At 40.2% G+C, this 22,921-nt stretch overlaps 1 protein-coding gene across 1 annotated transcript; it reads left to right on the top strand.

Moving 5' to 3' along the window:
- The first annotated feature begins 1,796 nt into the window (after positions 1-1,796).
- On the top strand, positions 1,797-21,598 carry LOC124253567. Its single transcript, XM_046687370.1, has 10 exons — positions 1,797-1,908; positions 8,196-8,456; positions 9,034-9,048; positions 9,888-10,123; positions 13,885-14,044; positions 14,591-14,698; positions 16,877-17,012; positions 18,267-18,390; positions 19,229-19,490; positions 21,324-21,598. The coding sequence occupies exons 1-8, from the start codon at positions 1,860-1,862 to the stop codon at positions 18,385-18,387; spliced, it is 1,086 nt and encodes a 361-aa protein (XP_046543326.1). The 5' UTR covers positions 1,797-1,859; the 3' UTR covers positions 18,388-18,390; positions 19,229-19,490; positions 21,324-21,598.
- The last annotated feature ends 1,323 nt before the right edge of the window (positions 21,599-22,921 follow it).

Genomic DNA, 22,921 nt, shown 5'->3' with positions numbered 1-22,921 from the left:
CTTCTTAAATGTACATCCATCCAGTAATTTAAACTGACCATATTTTGCAACAGCTAGTGCTATTATCAAGCGGGTGATATTTTGTGGGTTGGTCTGTTTAGCTTAATGTGCTTGGAAAAGGAATTGGTTGAGGTATTTAGTGTGCTTTTATTTTTGCTTTATGGCTTTAATGGACACTCGTACATGTAATAGTTGTTGACGCCTTTCTTAAATTCAAAGTTACTATAGAAGTCAAAGGGAAAATATTTGGCCTTGTGTATTCTAAAGCGCCAACACACAGGCCGTATAGGGTGCCTATCAGCCAGGATAGGAATCCTTTGCCCACATAAGTCTGGTGTTGAGCAGACAACACGATGGCGTGTACGTCTTTTTGTTATTATCCTTACTCCTTTCGCCTATCACATCTGAAATAATCTATAGCCCTCAATTATCTAGATGTCTTTTGAGACAAGTGAGTGGGTGAGTGAGTGAGTTTAATTTTACGCTGCACTCCGCAATATTCCAGCTATATGGCGCAGTCTGTAAATAATTGAGTCTGGATCAGACAATACAGTGATCAACAGCATGAGCGTTGGTCTGCGCAATTGGGATACGATGACATGTGTCAACCAAGCCAGCAAACCTGACCACCCGATCATTCTCACCCGCATCTTCACGGGTCCCGCTCAAACAACATTTGTATAGTCCACATGTATAATGCACACGTAACGCTTTTTTTGTTTATGTCTAAACAGATGTCAGGGATTCATTGTTGATTATAATTGAAGTTACCACTTTCTTGGTGTATGGCCATCTTGAATGTTCCGTGTAATGTTTTTATTTTTCATGGTAGATACCCCGGAATTATTCGATTACGACGGGGTTAAGAGGTCAGATCTACCCCGTATCGTTCCTATCTCTAACAGCTATATCTTTTGGAATATGTATGTTTATATAGTCCATGCTTTTGGAATTAGCGTCAAAACGAAGAGTGAGTGAGTTTTGTTTTTCAGCCGCACTCATCAATATTCCAGCTATATGGCGGTAAATACTCGAGTCTGGACAGGAAAATCCAGTGATCAACAGCATGAACATCGATTTACCCAATTCTAACCCGGATCGTCACCGGTTCGTAGCTATGACAGCTTCAGGTATGATATGATAGAGTATTACCATATCTGAACGTTAATATAAAACCATGGATAATCGAGAATGATAAATAACATACCAAAAAATCAAATTAACACATGAACATAAAGAAACGATTTCTTGTCTCGAACGATATCCCAGCAATGTCGCGGCGGTGGACACCAACATGGGCTTCATGGATTGTACACATGTGGGGAATCGAAGCCGGGTCTCGGCGCGACGAGCGAGCGCTGTAACCACTCGGCTACCCCGACGCCCCCTGCTTCGAACGAACCCAGTATATTACACGTGTGTACTGACGGTCAATAACACCTCATCTGCAAGGACATCCACAAAGCGGTAAGGCCTTATCACGATGACTCGCCAGTTTGCTTGCTGACAAAGGGGGCAGCTATGACCACAATCTCTAAACAGGCAAGAGTTTTTGTCGGGTCAAGTGCTTGATTTATCAGATGAATTCCTTTGATACAGAGCTTTTGTCTGAAAAAATAAAGATATGCTGTCTCATGGCCCACCATTCCTTATTGACATGATATAAACATACATTATGTTACGTCAATCACCCGGAAAGACAACACTTCTTCACAGAGATATCCTTGACGCTAACATGTGTGGATTCCACTGTAGCAATACTTGTCAATGTAGGGTGATTGTATATCACAAGGTCAGTGGAGTAGTATGTAGGGTATATATACTGGCTCACCATTGCAATCCGGCATCACCAAACCACCATGGCGTCTGTACCCGCCCTGCTGGCTCTGCTGTTGACGGCCACGTCATGTAAGTATTGTCAGATATTCTGTGATATATCCTAAAGTATTATATCAGCTGTTTCTTGATTACATGACTGAGTTGGATTGCAAATGTTTTAAGATTCTAATGCCGTTGTCAAGCAAGTGACATTAGAATCTATGTCGAAACGTCGCCTGTACAGAATAAAGAAGTTGTATGTCCATAAAAAATGTCCTCAATCTTCAAGTTTCAACTTCTGGAATGCCAATCAAAGAAGTGCAATTGTTATACATTGTTCTAAGATGCCTAGCGGCTAGAACAATCGAAAAAAAAACAACATTATCAGACAAAAAAGGTATAGTTTTTTGATGACGTAACAATTGAAGGACGTATCTCGTCACTGCGCTATTCTAGTGTGCCCCCTCGTAATCGAACCATTTTACATTACGTCACAATGTAAGCGACGTCACGATGCATGTCAGTTGTCATCGCCTCGTACAGCCTCCTACAGTAAACTACCCCGTTGCATCCCGTTTCTTGGTTTGCAGTTGCTTCACTCACCTAACATCACTGGTGGAAACATTACGTGTATGTTTTCTGACGTTTAAAATGTCTCAATTCGACTCACAAGTTTTCAGCGACACGGTAACGTTCGCAATGTTTACATTCCCTCAATGCAATCGTGGAATGTCGCTCCACTTCTCAGCTTCGTCTGGATGTACTGATCTAAACATACGTTGGTAGTAGAAATGCGACGTTCACATGGTTTACGTTAATCACAGATGTAATTAAAATAATTTAGAGAAGATATTTAATCCGAACGTAAACCGTCATCAAACTGTTTATCATTTGTTTTTCTGGTAACGTTCGTCTTAACGTAGGGGGGCAGACACATCAATAGAACAGCGCGCCAGTTAGCCCTGTGCGAGGATTCTTAATTTAGGTCACCGACACCGTCGTTTGTTTTCTGCCTTAAATTAATCGTAATTATCCTTAGAAAGTATTAAATTTGGCATCTTAGAAAGAAAATACAGTTCGCTCTACCACCATGTATATAGTGTAATAAAACACACTTTTTCGCCCTGAACTATTATGACGTTAAAGCACTCGGACGCAAGCGTCCTCGTGCTTTAACTATAATAGTTCAGGGCAAAAGTGTGTTTTATTACACTATACATGGTGGTAGAGCGAACTGTATTTCTTAAATATTACGGCGTAACTTATGAGGAATCGTCCCAGATGTTTTGCTTTGATGAAAGTTGTAACCATCGGTATGGTTTTGACCAACGCAGGTCATTCCTAGTGAGGATCTGAGATTGGGAACTACTCTCAATACAACTACAGAGTTATATGGAACAATATCATGGGGATTTGCTCGTCCATGATGAGTTTATCTGTCATTTAAGTATATGATGTATATCAACCTTTTCATTATAATGTGACATTAGCATTATATTGTTCGGGATAGGTTGTATATTCCCATTCATTGGATATTCTATTTCACGAGTACTTGACAGAAAACTAAAGAAAGGAGAGAAACGTCATCACATTGAAATTGAATGCATAAAAATGATTTTGTATGATTTAAAAAATATCGGTTCGTTTGCAGTAGGTGTTGTGAAAGTGTTGTGTAACTGCGGTTTCCAACGCGATAGATAACCCCAGAGTCTTACTAAATGATGTAAGGGGGCTGGACATATGACTAGGAGACTTACTTGTGATGTAAATTTATCGAATAATCGACTACAGTTTTAAATGTTTTTCTTGTATTGTCTGCGATGGAATGTTCCAGTAGCCTTTCAGCAATCGGCACACAGTGAAAACACGAGTCTGCTGTTGTGTCGAGCTTACCTCGAATGCATTTGCATCTTACCAATGATTGACTATCTGTCAGCTGAGATCTAATGATTGGTGACTTCACAAATAATTTGTCCAATATTTTCAACTACATATTGTGTTGGAGGTGATAGGGTTTACTTCAATGATTTGGGGGAAAGTTCTTGAACAGAGGAACCGACATCAGTACATGTATTTAGCTTTCCATACTTTCCATAAACCCGGCTTATTTTAAAGTATATCCCGAATATTTGGTTTTGTACGCCTGTACTTTCTATATCTGCTCATCCATCCAGGATGTCATGAAATGTATATATGCCATTGTGATTTAGAACAGCCAGGCTATTTGATCAATTTGGTTTGCAAACATAATTTACGGAAATAATCAACACAATGCACGTCCCATATGGACAGCTATGCATAGAAATGTTTGAATTGTTGGAAAAGCGTGCTGATCATAGGATCTCCTAGATATCCCAACATTTGTTTGTGCTGCCCATCTAATGATATTCCAATATATACTCCAAATAAGAAACGCATAGGTGATATTGGTATATGAAATTACAAATATTTTTCAAACTTAGTATAATTATCATAATTTCGCCTTATAATGCTGGTTTATGTACATGGAACAAATGCAAAGCACAAAAACGCATCTTCGGAAACCTTAATGCACGTTTACGTTCGAAAGTGCAAACTGGCATGAAAATGTCATATAGAAAAAGTAGTTGGTAATATGCACGTGCAGTTATGAGGACTCGTGAGCAGGGACATTGCCTATATAAGGCCGTTTGATTTTAGGCGGTCATTGGCTCTTTTCAGCTAAATGAAAGAATATCGTTATGCCGCGACTCACTGCTGTAAATCAAAACAATGCCATTGGACGTTTGGAGGCTGGGGAGTCTCCACCTGACGTTGCACGTCACCTCAATGTTTCCCAGAGTAGCATGAGTCGTTCATGATACCCATATCACCATGCCAAACATGTTAACAGACATTTGAACTTTTATAATGTGAAATCTGGCTGCAAATGATCCAGAATTACATGTGTTACCTATGGAATACTGTAAGGGACATCCTCGCGATCTAGCATTCTCGCGATCTCGACCTTTGGAAACAAGCTAAAAATGCCAAAAGTGCAAGAATGCGAGATCGCGAGAACGCAAGTTTTGGCCAAAGTCTCGCGTTCTCGCATTCTCGTGTTTAAATAAGGCCACAAAAACACGAAATCGCGAGAACGATTGACAAAGATTACATTTGATCAGTGTGTGGTACCTATATGGGATTATTGCATGCGTTGACTGTTCGGCTGCTGGATGTGCAGACACACTCTCGTGTCACCAACAGGATAGGTTTCTTTGTACAGACTATTGTCTATTTCAATATTATACCATGTATTATTATAAGTCTTTATGCCAACACTAATTTTGTATATAACTATAAACATGTGATCACGTAAGTCACTTGTGTGATATTGCATCGCGTAATACCTGTATATGATTGTTGATAGGCACATTTATGCACTATACTTATTATGATGACATGTTCATCAGATGTGATTTTATGTTGTGTATATCGTGTATATTATTGTTATTACAGGGTGTCTTCTTCCACCACGATATGGAATTGAAAACAGATATGTCACTCATAACCCGTAGTCTATGGTTAATAACACATTGGAACTCCACTATATCATGGCTGCCACAGGAACACAAATATTATTGGTACAAATGCATTTCTATTTCTTGGAACTCGGAAACGAAAGAATCATGTAAGACAGGGTGTTTTGTAGTCAGGCGGGAGCGGAAGAAAATTATGAATTAATATTTTATGGCCTAAACTAGCGAATATGGTGTCGAGTAAAACATCAGACATGCTCATTTTAGCCGACTGCTACAAATTGGTCGGTTAGAATTTTGTTTGAATGAATATGCTAGCCGTATATGATATTGCATCATGGAGAAACTCACTGGTCTGTGATTATTTCTATAACTGACGGTGTAGCTGCGAATTGATGCGGCTTTAAGCACTATTTTATCACTCACTGACGTTGATATTTTTTCCAGCTTCCGGACACTTTTATGTTTTCACTTTTATTGGACATTCATATTCACAATTTAGTTTGTTAAATAAAATTTAACACGTTGAGGATTTTTAAGTACATAGGAAATTGTAATAACGGGAGCGGACTTATATACACTACCCTACACATCGTGTATGTAAATTACATAGCATTTTCAAGCTATGTGATAATTTTGCTAAATGCTAGTTGGGAAATGAAAAGCATGAAAGAAGCATGACCACAGCACTACTAAGATGCGCATGCGCCTTGACATTATGATATTGCGCATACGCAACGACAGCGTCTAAAACGTGAGAACGCGAGAAAATGAAATGTTGCATTCTCACGTTTTCGCGATTTCGTGTTTGTGTGGCCTTATTTGACAAGTCGAGATTCCGAGATTTTACAGCATGTACAAATGTCGCATTCTAGCGTTGTCGACTTTTGACAAAAAGTGCTATGTACCCAAAACACGAGAATGCGAGATCGCGAGAACGCGAGATTTTGGCCAAATCTCGCGATCTCGCATTCTCGCACTTTTGGCATTTTTAGCTTGTTTCCAAAGGTCGAGATCACGAGAATGCGAGATCGCGAGAATGTCCCTTACAGTATTCCATAGTTACCTCACTTTATAGTAAGCAGATTTAATTCATGAAAAATTACCTATGGGTTTATTTGAAGAGAGCATATAATCAGTTCCCGTGATTTTCAGGGAGATAACAGATAAACGCTCATGTAAATAAGGAAGCGTGACGACCATTCCTAAATAGTGCTACCGCTGCCACCCATTATGCTGTTATTCAACAAGTCCTGTTTGAGTTGTCCACAGAATATTACTCGTATTAATGTAATACGAACTTCAGATATTTGTCTTGCAGTGATACGCGTGACGATTTGGGGTCCAATTAGTCTTCAGCTTGTCGTTAGAGGCGACTAACAGGATCAGATGGTCAAGCTGACAGACGTAGTTGATGTATGGCATCGCATCCCAAATGTATAGATCGATGTCAGTCACTGGATTGTCTGTTCCAGACGAGAACGGAAGTTCGCGGATTCGATCCCCGGCCGTGTGTTACCAAAATACGTTAAAATATGGTACTTGTTGTTCCCTTCCTGGCGCTCGGCATTAATGGGTGAAACAGGGACTGGTCGGCTGGGAGTCGTTATAATGTGTCTGGGTGGGGAATGCATGCTTAACTGCGGCATGGTATCTCAGTGGGCTAGCACTATAAAACCAGTTTAAAGTATGGGTCACAAGCAGCCACAAATACACACGCCTGCACGTTGACATATGAGAGAACTATTCTTAAGTACGACGTTAAATCCCATTTCAACTCACCTCACCTCACCTGTTCCAGACTCGATAATTTACAGTCTGCCGTCATATAACTGGTAAACTGGGGCGTCAAACAGCAGAGAAACAAAAGTAGTTCACCGATTATGACAATGTTTCGCTCAGAGTGCTTTTAACACACCAAACAATGTCGGTATAGTTCATCGTCTTTAGCGATTTCTATACAATCTTGATAACTATCAATGGAATTAGTTTGGCTGTTCGTCTGACTATCGTGTTTCTGTTTTAAGTATATTGCTTGAAACGTCGAAAACATTCAGTCCAGTCAAACACAATTTTCAGTGACCTTCTCGCTGTCTTCTGAAGTGTCGATGTCCTAAGTTATCAGACGTTCATACACATCAACATTGGTTCGATCCGGGTGTATTCGTTTTCTTATCTTTGTACCTTCCTTTGAAGTTCTATGTTCGAAAATACCTCCTCTAACCCATTCAATGGAACACATAGAGGACCTCTTTAGCCTTTGAGTGAGTGAGTGTAGTTTTACGCCGCTTTTAGCTATATTCAAGCAACATCACGGCGGATGACACCAGAAATGGGCTTCACACATTGTACCCATGTGGGGAATCGAACCCGGGTCTTCGGCGTGACGAGCGAACGCTTTAACCACTAGGCTACAACACCGCCCCTAACGATAGATTATTGTGTATACAATAACAATATTTATCATTTTCAAATATACTTGAATTAAACGCCTGTTTCATGCTTTCAAACTCATAGAGCTAACATGTGCAGAAACCAATATTTAATATGTTGAATACTTCGAATACTTATGTCACTGGGTTACAGAATAATTTCCCGTTTAAGGACAACCTGTCAACACCTGCACATCGGTCAAATAAGCTTTTACTTGAAAACAAGAGCAAGTGATCAGTCAAAGAGATATTCCAGAGAATGAGACGGGGTTGTTCAGCCCACTTTGGAATTCTATCTACAGCGTCCCAGAAACAGGAGGTCCTGAAACACCCAAACACGGCCATGCCAAAACACAAAGTGGAGAAGGCATTAGACTGATCATGGTATTCGTGTTTAATGTTGTCGTACTGTCATTTCATACTGATGTTGTTCCGTTCCTTCCTACAGATGTTAACGCCCAGGATGCCTGCAGCAACGGGTTCAACGCGGCCTGTCTGGCAGAAGTGAGGTCCCTCTACACCAATACCTCAGCCTTCTGGTTTGGGACGAGGTACGCGACAGACTGCCCACCTGGCAAAGTGAGCTCCTTGTGTAGAAACACTGAACGATCCGAAAAGTCCCTCTTCACTCGAATTTTGGGTACAGGCGCCACCCACAGCAACGGTCTAAGCTTCATCGTCAAAGTCACGTACCCTATTACTGTTCCAGGTAAGCAACACCTTTATCAATTTAGGAAGAAATGAAATCAGTTGTGGAGACTCGAATCACAAACTTTGGGAAAATGATTTTAAACAGATAAACGTTAAAATAAGAATTACAGATTGTTCTCAGCGTGTGTTGTTGTTGGATAAAACAAAGAGTTTCCAAATTTTGCTTGCCAGTCGACCTAGCTACATGTATGCCTGAAAGTTACTAGCCCACACATAATTCACTAGTCCGAAATTTGAATGTAGAAACTAAGCAAAATATTACAGAAAGGTAAATACCATAATTTATCAGGCCATAATCTTGCATGATTTGAAAGTGTATTATAACTTTACAAGTCGAAGAGAGTTATATATTTAAAAAATGAACCCATGAAAATGCAGTAGCCAGTCGGGGCAGTGATTATGGATATTTACTGGCCCGGCTGGATTTTACTAGCTACGGTCTAGCTGGCCAGAGGGCACTGGGCACTGAGATTACAGGGGGTGCGGTTTATTAACACGTCAGTACTAAGCACGACAAATGTGTTACATCAATATTATACTACGCTTCTCAAATGTCTGATGTCTTGTATTTTCAGCTGATGGATCTGACCGTGAGTACATCCCTCCTCCACAACTTCCCCACATGCACATTCATTTACATGTAACACGCCTATTTATTAACTATGTCAATAATTAATTTATCAATAAGGAGAATTCTGTTTAACATTGGCGATGTCAATAATATTAAAATTTATCGAATTAAGGGATAAATTCTCTTATCGACTTTGAGCTGCCAAATCTTTGATCTGTATGATTAAGGGGAGACAACTCTCTTAGCTCTAGGTAATCAACAGAAACTCGCGGCAGGGCGTTACCGTCTTGTCGGCGTAATGGCCGAGGGCAGATAACTCTGAAATTCTTTCACTAAGCACATGGTGCCAGCGGGATTGCGAAGTGAAATATTAACAAGGCAAATATATTCTATGCTTGCTTAAAATTCAGCTTGTGCAAGATCATTCGGTGTAAAATTTCCCTCTCATAAATGTTGTTAATCATGTCGCTATCGATAACGTTATATCCATTATTTCAATTTTTGATCGTCTAATTTTACATAAATGTGTATAATCATGCGTTTTATGGATTTTGTGTGGCGTTTCGTTATAAATACAACCGTGGAGATCCGGGTTAGAATTGGTCTTGATCAACCCATGCTTATCAGTCCATAAGAGGCCACTAACGTCATCGGGTGGTCTGGCTCGCTGACTTAATTGGCACATGTCATCGTATCCCAGTTGCGTAGAACGATGCACGTGTTGTTGATCACTAGATTGTCTGGTCCAGACTCGATTATTTACACACCGCCGCCATATAGCTGGAATATTGCTGAGTGCGGCGTTAAACAACAACCAAACCAAAACGCTATAAATCATAAGTCTTTGTTAAACACCAGGTAAATACAACGGGTGTGGGAGAATAGTGGATGCACCTTTAAATAGACCACAACATTTTGCCATCGATCCTCTCGGCAAAACCGTATATCCCCCTTACGACCTGCGAGAGGAGCCGGAAGTGACGTGGCAAGCCGAGAAGAATGCCCTCTACGCTGTTATTATGTACGACCCTGCCCCGTTCTACATGCATGCTTTCTACGTCAACGTCCCCGGCGGCAAACTGAAGAATGGAGACGTAGGGATAAGTTCTCTATATAGATATATTGTTGGGCGCGGAGATCAGTTTTATACAGTACCGTGCCAAAAGTGTTGCAAGAAAAATGGCCGCCGCTCTAAGTAGAGGTTCTCACCTGAAATTTTCAAGCAATGAACATGACTTTAAAATAATGTTTTTCTTACCTTGTTTTGAGTAGTATTTGGTGATATAACCTCTCTGAATCCTTACACTCATCAATCTCCGTGGAATTGACTGGTATAAACTAGATACATACACTGGGGTCAGGCTTTGCTAGATCCTAGTTACACAGTCTATGAGGTCCTGGCGTGTTTTGAGGCCGGCGGTGTCTTTATTCAGTGTCAGTTTGAGACATTATCACACATTTTCTATAATGTTGAGGTCTAGAGATTGTGCAGGCCAGACAAAAGTAGGGAGGTTGTTTGCTGTTTTCCACTCAGTGGTCAGTCTTGGGGTGTAGCATTGTCATCTTGGAAAATAAATTCATTATTTCCAAACACTTTGGTCACAACAGGCCATAAATGTTCATCAATGAGTTCAATATACTTCTGTGAGTTCAGGGTACCCTCCACTGGCACAAGTGTTCCAACGCAATCCTTCGTTATGCACCCCCATAACATACAGCTAATCCGAGCCGGTACCTTCAGTGCGTTCAGACACTCGGGTCTCCACTTCTCATCAGATTTTCTTCAAACATAAACAGACTTGTTCTTTCCAATCACCACCTGAGTTTTCTGTATAGATACATTGTTTGGCGTAGGGATCAGTTGTCTATATAGATATATTGTTGGACGCGGAAATCAGTTTTCTCTATAGATATATTGTTAAGCACGGGGACTTTTTTCTACATAGATTAATTGTTGGGCGCGGGGACAGTTTTCTATATAGATATATCGTTGGGCGGGGGGAACAGTTTTCTATATAGATAAATTGTTGGGCGCGGGGAACAGTTTTCTACATAGATGAATTGTTGGGCGCGGGGATAGATTTCTATATAGATAAATTGATGGGCGCGGGGACAGTTTTCTATATAGATAAATTGTTGGGCGTGGGGAACAGTTTTCTATATAGATATATTGTTGGGCGTAGGGAACAGTTTTCTACATAGATGAATTGCTGGGCGCGGGGACAGTTTTCTATATAGATAGTTGTCTATATAGATATATTGCTGGACGCGGAGATCAGTTTTCTCTATAGATATATTGTTAAGCGCGGGGACAGTTTTCTATATAGATAAATTGTTGGGCGTAGGGAACAGTTTTCTATATAGATATATTGTTGGGCGTAGGGAACAGTTTTCTACATAGATGAATTGTTGGGCGGGGACAGTTTCTATATAGATAGTTGTCTATATAGATATATTGCTGGACGCGGAGATCAGTTTTCTCTATAGATATATTGTTAAGCGCGGGGACAGTTTTCTATATAGATAAATTGTTGGGCGTAGGGAATTGGTTTTCTAAATGGATAAATATATTGCTGTTGGGCGTAGGATATATTGTTAACAGTTTTCTATACAGATGAATTGTTGGACGGATATTGACGTGGGAATTGGTTTTCTAAATGGATAAATTGTTGGGCGTAGGGAACAGTTTTCTACATAGATGAATTGTTGGGCGCGGGGACAGTTTTCTATATAGATAAATTGTTGGGCGCGGGGACAGTTTTCTACATAGATAAATTGTTGGGCGCGGGGACAGTTTTCTATATAGATGACTATTTGGGGGTGGGGAACAGTTTTCCATATAGATATATTGTTTGGCGTGGGGAACAGTGTTCTATATATAGATAAATTGTTGGGCGTGGGGACAGTTTTCTATTTGGATAAATTGTTGGGCGTGGGGACAGTTTTCTATAGATATAGATATATTGTTTGGCGTGGGAACAGTTTTCTATATAGATAAATTGTTGGGCGTGGGGAACAGTTTTCTATATAGATAAATTGTTGGGCGCGGGGACAGTTTTCTATATAGATAAATTGTTGGGCTCGGGGACAGTTTTCTATATGGATAAATTGTTGGGCGCGGGGACAGTTTTCTATATAGATGTTGACGCTGGAATTGTTGGGATAAAATTGTGGGCGAAACAGTTTTCTATAGATGATATAGATAAATTGTTGGGCCCTTGGGCATGGTTAGAACAGTTTTCTGTATAGATAAATTGTTGGGCTCGGGGACAGTTTTCTATGTGGATAAATTGTTGGGCGTAGGGATCAGTTGTCTATATAGATGAATTGTTGGGCGCGGGGACAGTTTTCTATATAGATATATTGCTGGACGTGGGAATTGGTTTTCTAAATGTAATTGTTGGGCGCGGGGACAGTTTTCTATATGGATAGATTGTTGGGTGAGGGGGCAGTTTTCTATATGGATAAATTGTTAGGCGTGGGGAAGTGTTTTATATGGATAAATAATTGGGCAAGAATGTACAAGAAAAAACCCTAGAAAATTGGATTTGATCTAAAAGTCATAAACACCCAACACATCCATGCAAACTTCGATTGAAAACAAAGTCATATCATCTTAAAGATGGAAGCTTCATAGCCCAGTGGAGCTCTCACTTCTTGACTCAATTTCGAACAATGAAAGGACTATGGGTACAATGTACAGTCCGTTTGGGTTCAAATGAGAACGATGAATGATTAAAGAACACGAAATAGGGATAAGTGCACAGAACATGAATAAGACACATGGTCCTTAAACCTCTGTACCCAATAGGATCTGAAATCTGATGTTTTTTGGTCGATCGCGGAAAAAGTTGTGAAGAAACCCTCATGTAATATTATGCTATGTTAAGGCTTCACACCAAGGGGTGACAAACGGCTGGTGAAACAGCGCCGGCTGTTTGCTGACAAGTTGGGGGTCATCTCACCTGGCTGTGCTGAGTTGCACCTGAAGTGCGTGACGACGGTGTTCCACCAGCCGTTTGTCACCCCTTAGTGTGAAGCGTGAAAATAGCAAAATATTACATGATGGTTTCTTAAACAACTTTTTTCGTGATCGACCAAAAAATGTGAGATTTCATATCCTATTGGGTACAGAGCTTTCAGGACCATGTGTCTTATTCATGTTTGTGCACTTATTCCTATTTCGAGTTATTTAATCATTTGTCGTCGTCATTTGAACCTAAACGGACTGTACACCTCTTAAAACGGTCCCTTGTACCAGTTTTACATATTACTTGCAAGAATGGTGTGTAATATGTATCGGTTAAGCCTGAAAGTTACAGTCTGTTGTTGTACTCACTTTGTTTTTACATATTTGTTACATATTTATTCACTAAAAGTCCCACGGGAGAGTATACGGAAAGCACTGCTTTCTTTCAAACATCCAGGGGGTATACGGGGCAGAATTTGCCATTCTTTGCTTGTCTTTAGAACAAATAATCACGTACAGTGGCATAACACCACGTGGTCTGAACAGAATGTCACTATGTGCCCGTATGTTACTACAGCGTTTAACTCACTCACTACGTGCCCGTAGCGTTGATGCATGCTCATGACATTGACCACCAGTCATAGCTGACAGCATGCGGCATATTACAATACGCTCTCGGTCAAAACATATATCTAGGCGTTTTCGCTATTATCAGGATGTCATGAGCTATTATCAGGACAGTATCAGCAATAAACTGGTATTAAATGTAGCCAACTTTGATTAACCCCATTGTCTCGTGTTCTGTCACGTAGTACTTTAATTAGGTCTTTAGACTTGGGTATCACTCAAAATTTACCTTTGATATTGAGCAATGTATCCTTACAGACGATATTCCCGCACAATGGGCCTGGAAACCCCGTTGACCGTGTCAACCCCTACATCTGGCTCGTGTTTAAGCAGCAGAAATCGGTGGACGGTTCAAAGATAGCCCGCAATCGTCGCGGTGTGCACATCCAGGACTTAGTCTCGCAGCTTGGACTGTCAAGTAAGAATTGCATTTAAGAAGATCGTTTATTCAGACTGTGTGTTTATAGTATATGTCATTGTAACACAACGAAGCATGCTGATACTGCCATCTGTCTTGTGGAGGTGCGTGGCCCTGTGCATAGAGTTCAGGTCACAAATTAGCTGAAGTTAAGCAACGTTGGGCGCTGAGAGTCCTTGGATGGGTGACCATGTGTGACCGCTTGACTCCTCAAAGTTTCCAGGACTTCAGTCCTGCCCCACAACGAAGCACATGTGATACATGAAGCACATGTGTAAATGGGTACCCGGTGAAATAAGTCGTGAGACTGTTAACCCTGTATACGTAGCGCCAAGCAGGCAGCTTAGGTTATCCAGGGTAATAATGATCAGATTGTGCTCTTTGAGCAGGATATCTAGCCTCGAAAAGACGCGTTATATACATTCTCATTATGATTATCTTGTGTCACAGATGCATGTATCAAGTTGATTATGCAGTTAACTTGGTTGCACACCAACCTCCACTGTAAAGGTTTGGAAGCTACATAACCCTTTTCCATGGTTACAGCACAGTCGTATGGCATGAACATTGTCATGACGTCAACGGATGAGTTCACCGCCGTCTTCATCCGGTCAGTAAATTTTCTGAACAGATGTCCAGTGTACTACGGGCAATGTAAGTTGTACACATGTCTGTCCATAAGTAGCTTAGATTATGTTTTAAATTACTCGACTTCATGAAGTGAATATTCTATCTTATATAATTCTTTCGATTTACCATGTTGGTTGTGAAATATCTGAAATCTGAAAGCCAACATGATGGATCAGCAGCCGTACCCCCAGGCATTAGACAACAATAATACATGAGTACATGGGGCAATATTGAAAGATTATACTTTAGTGCTTTTAATGATTAAGCTAAGGTGTCAGCTGCGAAATTTCCACTCATGTAAATTCTGCTGAAATGCCTTAAGTGATTGCGCAAAGTTGGCAGCGAAAATTCAAAATTAGGAACGAGAAGAGCGCGTAACTTGTTTATTTCAATTAACTTTTAAACAATCGCTGCAAGCTTGTTACTGAATATTGACCCAGGTATATATGTCTGCGTATATATTTATCAGTTATCATCCCCTTAATGCCAGACAGTACCAACAAGTGCCACCTTTCAACGTCTTTTGAAATCGAACCTCTACCTTCCACTCACAGTGCTGATACTCGATCCACTGTACCACTCGGGCGATAGACGTGAAATTTGTGGGTCAAATTTTTCTTTTATTCAAAATCCACGCTATCTCGAATTCTATGGATAATGAATACTAACATACTTAACATACTATGGATAATGAATTATTACCCCCGTTATTTCATTCTCAGCTTCCTGAGGAGAACCCATCAGGCAGTAGAACGTTACACTCACGTGACTATCTCGTCCAATTGTATTCACTGCCGTAGCCATATCAGTCCAGCAGCAAAAGGCCTGCCTTCAGTGCCCAAAGCGTTATTTTTACACAAATCCATGCCTGTCTGGATCTGTCGACTGCGAATGATCCACGAAAGATTCCTAAAGTGGATGCGATATTACCGATATGAGCTTTCTATATCCTTGGTACTCATTAGCATAATTATAGTAAGTGAGTGAGTGAGTGAGTGAGAGAGTTTTGGTTTTACGCCGCTTTTAGCAATATTCCAGCAATACCACGACGGGGAACACAGTAACCGAAACATGAGTCTCACTAACCAATTCAGACAATTACTTGCTTTTCAGCCGATCCGAATTATCTCGTGTGAAAGTGAAAATAGACATCACAAACAACTATGGTTACACTGAATTTCAATTCCTTGTTTCAAAAGAAAATGGTATTTACAAATGAATTTTAATTTTAAAGTTTAATAACATCGTATTTTTATATTTTATGGCGAGGTGTAGGCAGCATGACCAACTAAGACGTCAAAGACTGCCCCAGTTTGATGAGGTCGTAAAATAATTCACAATGCATTTGGCTCACTGGTTACACCTGTTATGTGTTGTTTGCGCTTATACAATGTAGTTCTGTAACGCACAAGGTGATTGATATAATATCAAGTCCGTACCAGACCGCCAAACCTTTCTAGCGGCAGAGCCTCGTTTTGAGATTTCCACGATTTCCAGGTTTCTGTTTGTCATTGCTTGCTCGCTGTACGAGTGAGTGAGTGAGTTTAGTTTTACGCCGCACTCAGCAATACTCCAGCTATATGGCGGCGGTCTGTAAATAATCGAGTCTGGACCAGACAACCCAGTGATCAACAGCATGAGCATCGATCTGCACAATTGGGAACCGATGACATGTGTCAACCAAGACAGCGAGCCTGACCACCCGATCCCGTTAGTCGCCTCTTACGACAAGCATGGGTTACTGAAGGCACATTCTAACCCAGACCTTCACGGGTCTCGCTGTACGACAGAGCACTGTACGACTGAGCACGCTATACGACATGTTTGCAAGGATTATAAGGAGCGTGTGTTGCTTTATACGAGTTCTTAGATGTATCAAATAATACTGATTAATATTTATGTATCCAGTTAAATGAATTGGTCTCAAAATTCTGGACTGGTTATTGTACTAAGTTGCGCAATAGGACGGAACCCAGTCAACAGGAAACGAGACTGTTTTGTAAGCAATGGTTTGATTTGAAATTGGCTTCACATACTGTACCCATAAGCATGTGGGGGATCGAACCCAGGTCTCTGGCCTGACGAACAAACGCTTTAACCATAGGCTACCCTACCGCCCCCCTTATTATAGCAAAGATGGGCACACCTACCATTACAAACGTACTGAACAATAAATTAATATGATTTAGTTTTATGATTTAGGGTTGAGCAGCTACATTCAGAAAGAGGGTGGGCTCCCGTCATTTCCGGCGCGACTTGATCTTAGTGTGTCCGTTGATGTCACCTTCAAGGCCCCCGCTATAACGTACACAGCGTGTGGAAAAACCTATCACAAAAGGTTGGTATGCTCATTTATCATCCAAAACTGTGTTCCACAGGAGATATCGCTTGTGTGAGATCATATGATATCTCCTAGGAGATATCGTTTTGACAGTAGATTTTGTACAATGCCCTGACAATGCTATGACGTCATCAACTTGATGACATCGCCGCACTGCAAGTCTAATGGTAGTACAGTGTTAAGAGATGTACATTTGTCATTGGAAACTAATGAAGAATGGTTTTGATGATAAATAGAATCTCACCCTCGTGTCTACTGATATCAATTATATCAACACTCGTTGATAAAGGTAAAAATATCCTCGGCAAGCCTCGGGTATTTGTAACTTTATCAACTCGTAGTGATATAATTGATATCAGTAGACACGAGGGTGAGATTCTATATGTCCTAGCTGTAACACATCGTGCGAAATGCTATTTCAAAGAAGGTGTATACAGTGGCATCTGTCAAATCCGGACTCCTTGTAAACCGGTCTTCTCCATAATATGGACTACTCTCATAATCCCGGCAAAACTTAATTTCAACTTGCTATCATAACAATGCTTTGTAATCCTTTCATTCTGCAACGAAGACATCGTGCAGTATGCTTTTTTGAATATATGTTGCATCTCATATTTCCTCTATACCTTTCTTATAGTGACGAACAACCCATTTCTAACGTATGAATTGTGTTTCTCAAAAGATGAAAACTTCAAGTTCCTGCTGTAGAGTACTCAGTTTACCATTTTGCATATAATAAAATGTGTATACAAACCTAAAAATATCATGGAAAGTCATTTCTAAGATTATGTTTATTCATTGCTTAAACCGATATATTTAAATTACATATTTTAATGGTATTTTCTTGTGGACATGTATGTGGAGGAAATACCTAACTGTTCAAATCATGTTTGATGATAAAACATAATGACCTAATCTGCGTGCAATCACATTTTCTCTGCTTACATAGTAGGAGTTATGCCTGTAATAGTCTTAGCACTTGTATCAAAACAAGGGCTTTGGTTAAAAATGTCCTTTATTTAGAAACCTTGTGGTTAGCATGGTGGCTATTACACAACAGTCAGGGGAGATCACTCTACTGACATGCTTTACAGTGATGCTATTTGGCTACAACTATTTATGATTATAGCGAACCTCTGTTAGCTGAAGTACATTTCACCACAATTCCTTTTCCGTGTTTTTGCACAGTAACAATCAATAACTTTTTGACTTTCAGCCTGCGCGTGATGATGAGGAATTTTTCTGTTTCAGCCAAGTGAACATCACGGCAGATTATCGGTACATGGGTCAGTTAGGATCCTTGCAAACACGGCTCTCCCCAAAAGTCAGCCTGGTTCCCCTGGATATGAGCAATCCCCCTCAGTCACACTGAAAAGTGAGTGATGTTCAACACACACACGAATATGACCAAGGAAATGAGCACAAACTCGATGAATATAATAAACTCATGAGCAAAAACGTATACATTTGGAAATCGGAATTGACCACAGATGTGAAATGTTTAAAAAAAATATGAGGTTGGAAATAGTCGCTGAAACAATATAATCTTACGGACCAAAACACAGTTATCATGCCGTATCACAGCATGTCACCATTGAATGTTTTACTCATATCTCCTTTGTAGCATATGTACCCTACATCAGACATTTGTATTTAATTTTATTTTATTTTGCTCGGCTGTACATATGTGTGTACTTTCTCAACAAATAGATCAAGGCTTTATATTGCCTTTGATTATCAACGCATTTGTCTCGAGCACGAAAGTGTATCTCAACAAATATACGACAGAAAGACACACAAATGAATTTTAGTCAGTATGTGCATGGGAAACACTAGCGTACGTGCGTCTGGGCTGACAATCAAACATTATGGCATATAGTCTGATAATTTCGAATATATTGCAGGACTTGTTGACGAAGTTGCTGATTGTTAAAGTTTTAGGCTGATTATAAACAAATGCGAGGGAGTGCTGCTTTTCGCAAGTTGACATACATTGATCTGTTTGACTGGCATTTTAGAAGTTGATGAATAATATGGAGGGTATGATTTGGGAACTTTGTGGATGACAAAGTTCTATATTATATAATGGTACATACTCTTACACCGTTGTCAAGCAACAGTGGCGTTTCGGCAAAGATCAGTATTGTTGCTTTACTTGACAAGAATCTATACCGTTCTTGTACACACATTAGAAGGAATGATCTTGTTTTCAGACAAGCAGTACACCCTGTTGATGCTCGACTTGACCGACGAACTGGGAAAGACAAATCAGAACTCCAACATCCACTGGATGGTCGTCAACGTCCGGGGTACTGACATCACTTCCGGTGACGAGGTGTACAAGTGGCAACTGCCCATGGCATCAACGTTGAATCATCTCTACCTGTTTGCTTTGTTCGAGCAGACGAAACAAGTCAGCGCCGCGACAGCGAAGACTTTCAGTGGAGCCAACTGTCCTGCCTTCAGCAAATCCCGGTAAGATAAATAAAGAATAAATACAAGCACAAATCGGCCCCTTTGGTGTGCATGTGTGTGTGCATGAGAGTTTGTGTGTACGTCCGTCTGTGCATGTGTGTTACTAATTCCTCATTCATCAATATTCAAGCTCGGTGACAACGGCCTAAATGTTGTGTTGGTGAATCTGTGTATGTATTAGTGTGCCAGCGTGTGTGGGTGTGACTCTTGTCTTTACCTGCGTCACTGTTAGGCGACGCTCCGCAATATACTAACTTCAAGCGATGTAAACAATTAGAGGCACAATGTCACACATTTTCGACAATATTTTGGCCTATATTATACATATTGAGGCATATGCACTCAATTTAGTTTCCTATTGATGCAATAAAAGACTTATTATCCCTTACGACTTGCCTGAAATCGATAACTGAAACTTCGAGGCGAACCGCTTCCAAACAGTGAACACTTGCCATATATGGAATGTAAACAATTTCTCCGTACATCGAAAACTGTCGCACGCGATGTTGTTGGTGTTTGCCTAACTGGTTCCAATCACAAGTTATGGGTAGGATATTCGTAAAGAGCGCTCCAAGGGACATCTGATAATTCATTCGAACTATTTAATTTAATATCGTAGTCCAAAGGAGTATTTTTTTAAATAAATTATATGGTTGCTTCCCTGGAGGCTGATAGTAAGTGTTATTGAGAGAAATGCATTATATTTTTAGAGAAGTGTGGTGTGATATAGTGCTTCTAAGCTGTAATACTTATCAGGAACATATAAACCAATAGATGTTATTAGCAACGATCCACGCCCCGTGTAACACGTAGACGTTTTACCCGATCCATAATGTCACTTTTTACGAGTATTGCTATGGAACAATCTTTATCAACACACCCAACCGGTTGGCAATTTGGCCACCTCGCATGGAAAGAACAAAAGTGATTCTACACTCTACAAACGGCACATTCTACCCTCTACCCTCTACCCCACCTTTCTAAGATGGATGGACAAAAATGAGTGGTAGACATAATGTACCGATGGCGTGTCATCAATTTTCCCTTCGAATCACTTATTTTTGAAAGAGCGTATCGAAAAATATACTATTTTTATTGATTAGGATTATCGTACAATGTATTGCCGTAAGTATTACTATCATCTGTGTTGAATGAGTGAGTGGGTGAGTAGTGTATCACAGATATTAAAGTAAAACTAGCATGTTATCAAAACGATATTATGAAGAGAACAATATTTTTATAAAAAAAGGGCTGTGGATCACCAGCAACTGAAGGAAGATCACCTCACTAGGTCTATGGGGACAGTACTTTTGCTACCTGCATGCATTCTAGCTGGATTTACATCATAACTTCAGGTGTTGGCGATTGTTTATCAAATTAGCCATACATTAAGGGAGCAGATAGTCCATTAAATTTCGGAGAATGAAAATACTTTGAATGAAATGGGACTGACATACGCTTTTAGAGGGGGCAATTATTTTACGCCGCTTCAACCCCCTTTAAAGGTACAGCCACTTACAATGACAATTATTTATTCATTCGAACAACTTAAACTTTTACAAACTAATTACAACATTTATGCATATACACATTTATCAGTTAATTCAAAAAAATTTAAAAACCCAATAACTAAACATTAAATACTGATATTAAAATATTTAGGGTTGAAACTTTTGATCCCATGTGATGAAAAATCAATACAGTCAGGGTTGGTCCATTATAAAACTGAGCCCAGACTAGTACAACATGTGCATCATTTCTTCGTGGCTTCAAAAGTACAATAATCCTACCTCACAATATTCACATTGACATTCTGAACTTTGCTTCTTGCAGGTGCAAGTTTAGAGCTGGGGACTTCATCCGTGACAACAAGCTCTCCCTCGTCGGTTTACGACGTCTCCGAATCATCCCCGACACCTACCAACAGTACATGTCGTACGCAGTGGCCAAGATCGAAACCATGACCCAAGCGTGCAAGCGTGCGGTACCTTTAGTTGGATAAAATTATATCTGAACAAAGGGCTTATATAAGGACCTATGTATTTGTACAATTGTGTTTCAAAAACCCTTCTGGATTTAGCTGTTGTATTAAAGAATATATGAGTAAACTTCGTTTCGCCTTTTGTGACAGTGTTCCCAACATGATGGAGGCAATCTTATCAAGATCGGATCACATCACTAGTTACTGCTAAACCAAAGAGCTATATACATCCTATTACTAGTCAACGCGAACATTGAAGGACATATTAAGTGAATTAACAGGAAGCCGACACTAACTAACAGTTACTGCTGTTTGAAACACCAAGTGTTAATATTTTCGTCAACCTTGCATAATTAGAAAACACATTTGGAATTTGTCTTTCCCGATCCCGTAAGCAACGCTATGGTTGGTTGGATGGAAGGTCGCAATCTTTGTGTTATATCAGCGTGCAATAAAATTTGATGTTAAAGCAGTTGGAACAGGTACCACAAACTGGCTTCACATATTGTACCCATGTAGGGTAATGAACCTATGCTGACACATGTCATCGTATCCAACTGCGTACATACATGTAGATGCTCATGCTGTTGACCACTGGTCAAGACTCGATTTACAGAACAACGTCGTAAAGTTGAAATATTGCTAAGTGCGGCGTTTAACAACCAAACCAAACCTGGCCCAACATAGCTGCTTACTTACAGATGTGTAGGGTACCTGGAGTTCCACAATGACAGCTTACTACTGGTACTGTTGGAATTCGCATTCCTATATATTTACTGGAAATGGGCGTAGTGCTGAAATCGTTTTGTGGAACTAGGTCACCTCAAGTCTACACTCTCATGAGCTGACCAAACTGACTATCTGACTGAGCTTTTAGCAAATATTCCAGCAGTATTACGGCGGGGGATACCAAAAATTGGCTTCACACATTGTGGGGTATCGATATTCCAGCTATATGGCGGCGGCCAGTTAATAATCGAGTCTGGTCCACACAATCCTGTGGTCAACAGTAGAGCATCGATCTACGCATGTGCCAACCAAGTCAGCGAGCCTGACCACCCGATCCCGTTAGTCGCCTCTTACGACAAGCAAGGGTTGCTGAAAATCAAGTCTAACCCGGATCTTCACGGGTGTATCAATGAAAATATAGTAGATACTTAGTAATGACAAACGTACTTGTACTCAGAGTACAAAACAAGGAACCCGGTGGTTACAGTGATCGGAAGCAAGATTTTGTGAAAACGTCATAAGAACATCTTTTTTGCTCAGTATCCCTATTACATGAATCATCAGCATGCAATAGCAATAAAATGTCAACAATGTATGACAGACAAATATACTTTTCATCGGAATCTTGATGAAAACGGAAAACTGATAAGGGGCTCTACATGCATCATATTTTGACACAACTCAGTATTTTGACAAATCTAAGGCAGAACTATTTAAAAAG

The sequence above is a fragment of the Haliotis rubra genome, unplaced genomic scaffold (genome assembly GCF_003918875.1).
Source record: "Haliotis rubra isolate DU_JTF1 unplaced genomic scaffold, ASM391887v1 Scf544, whole genome shotgun sequence".
Classification (NCBI taxonomy): Eukaryota; Metazoa; Mollusca; class Gastropoda; order Lepetellida; family Haliotidae; genus Haliotis; species Haliotis rubra.
The sequence above is the reverse complement of the archived record's forward strand: the minus strand, read 5'-3'. Positions and strand labels throughout refer to the sequence as shown.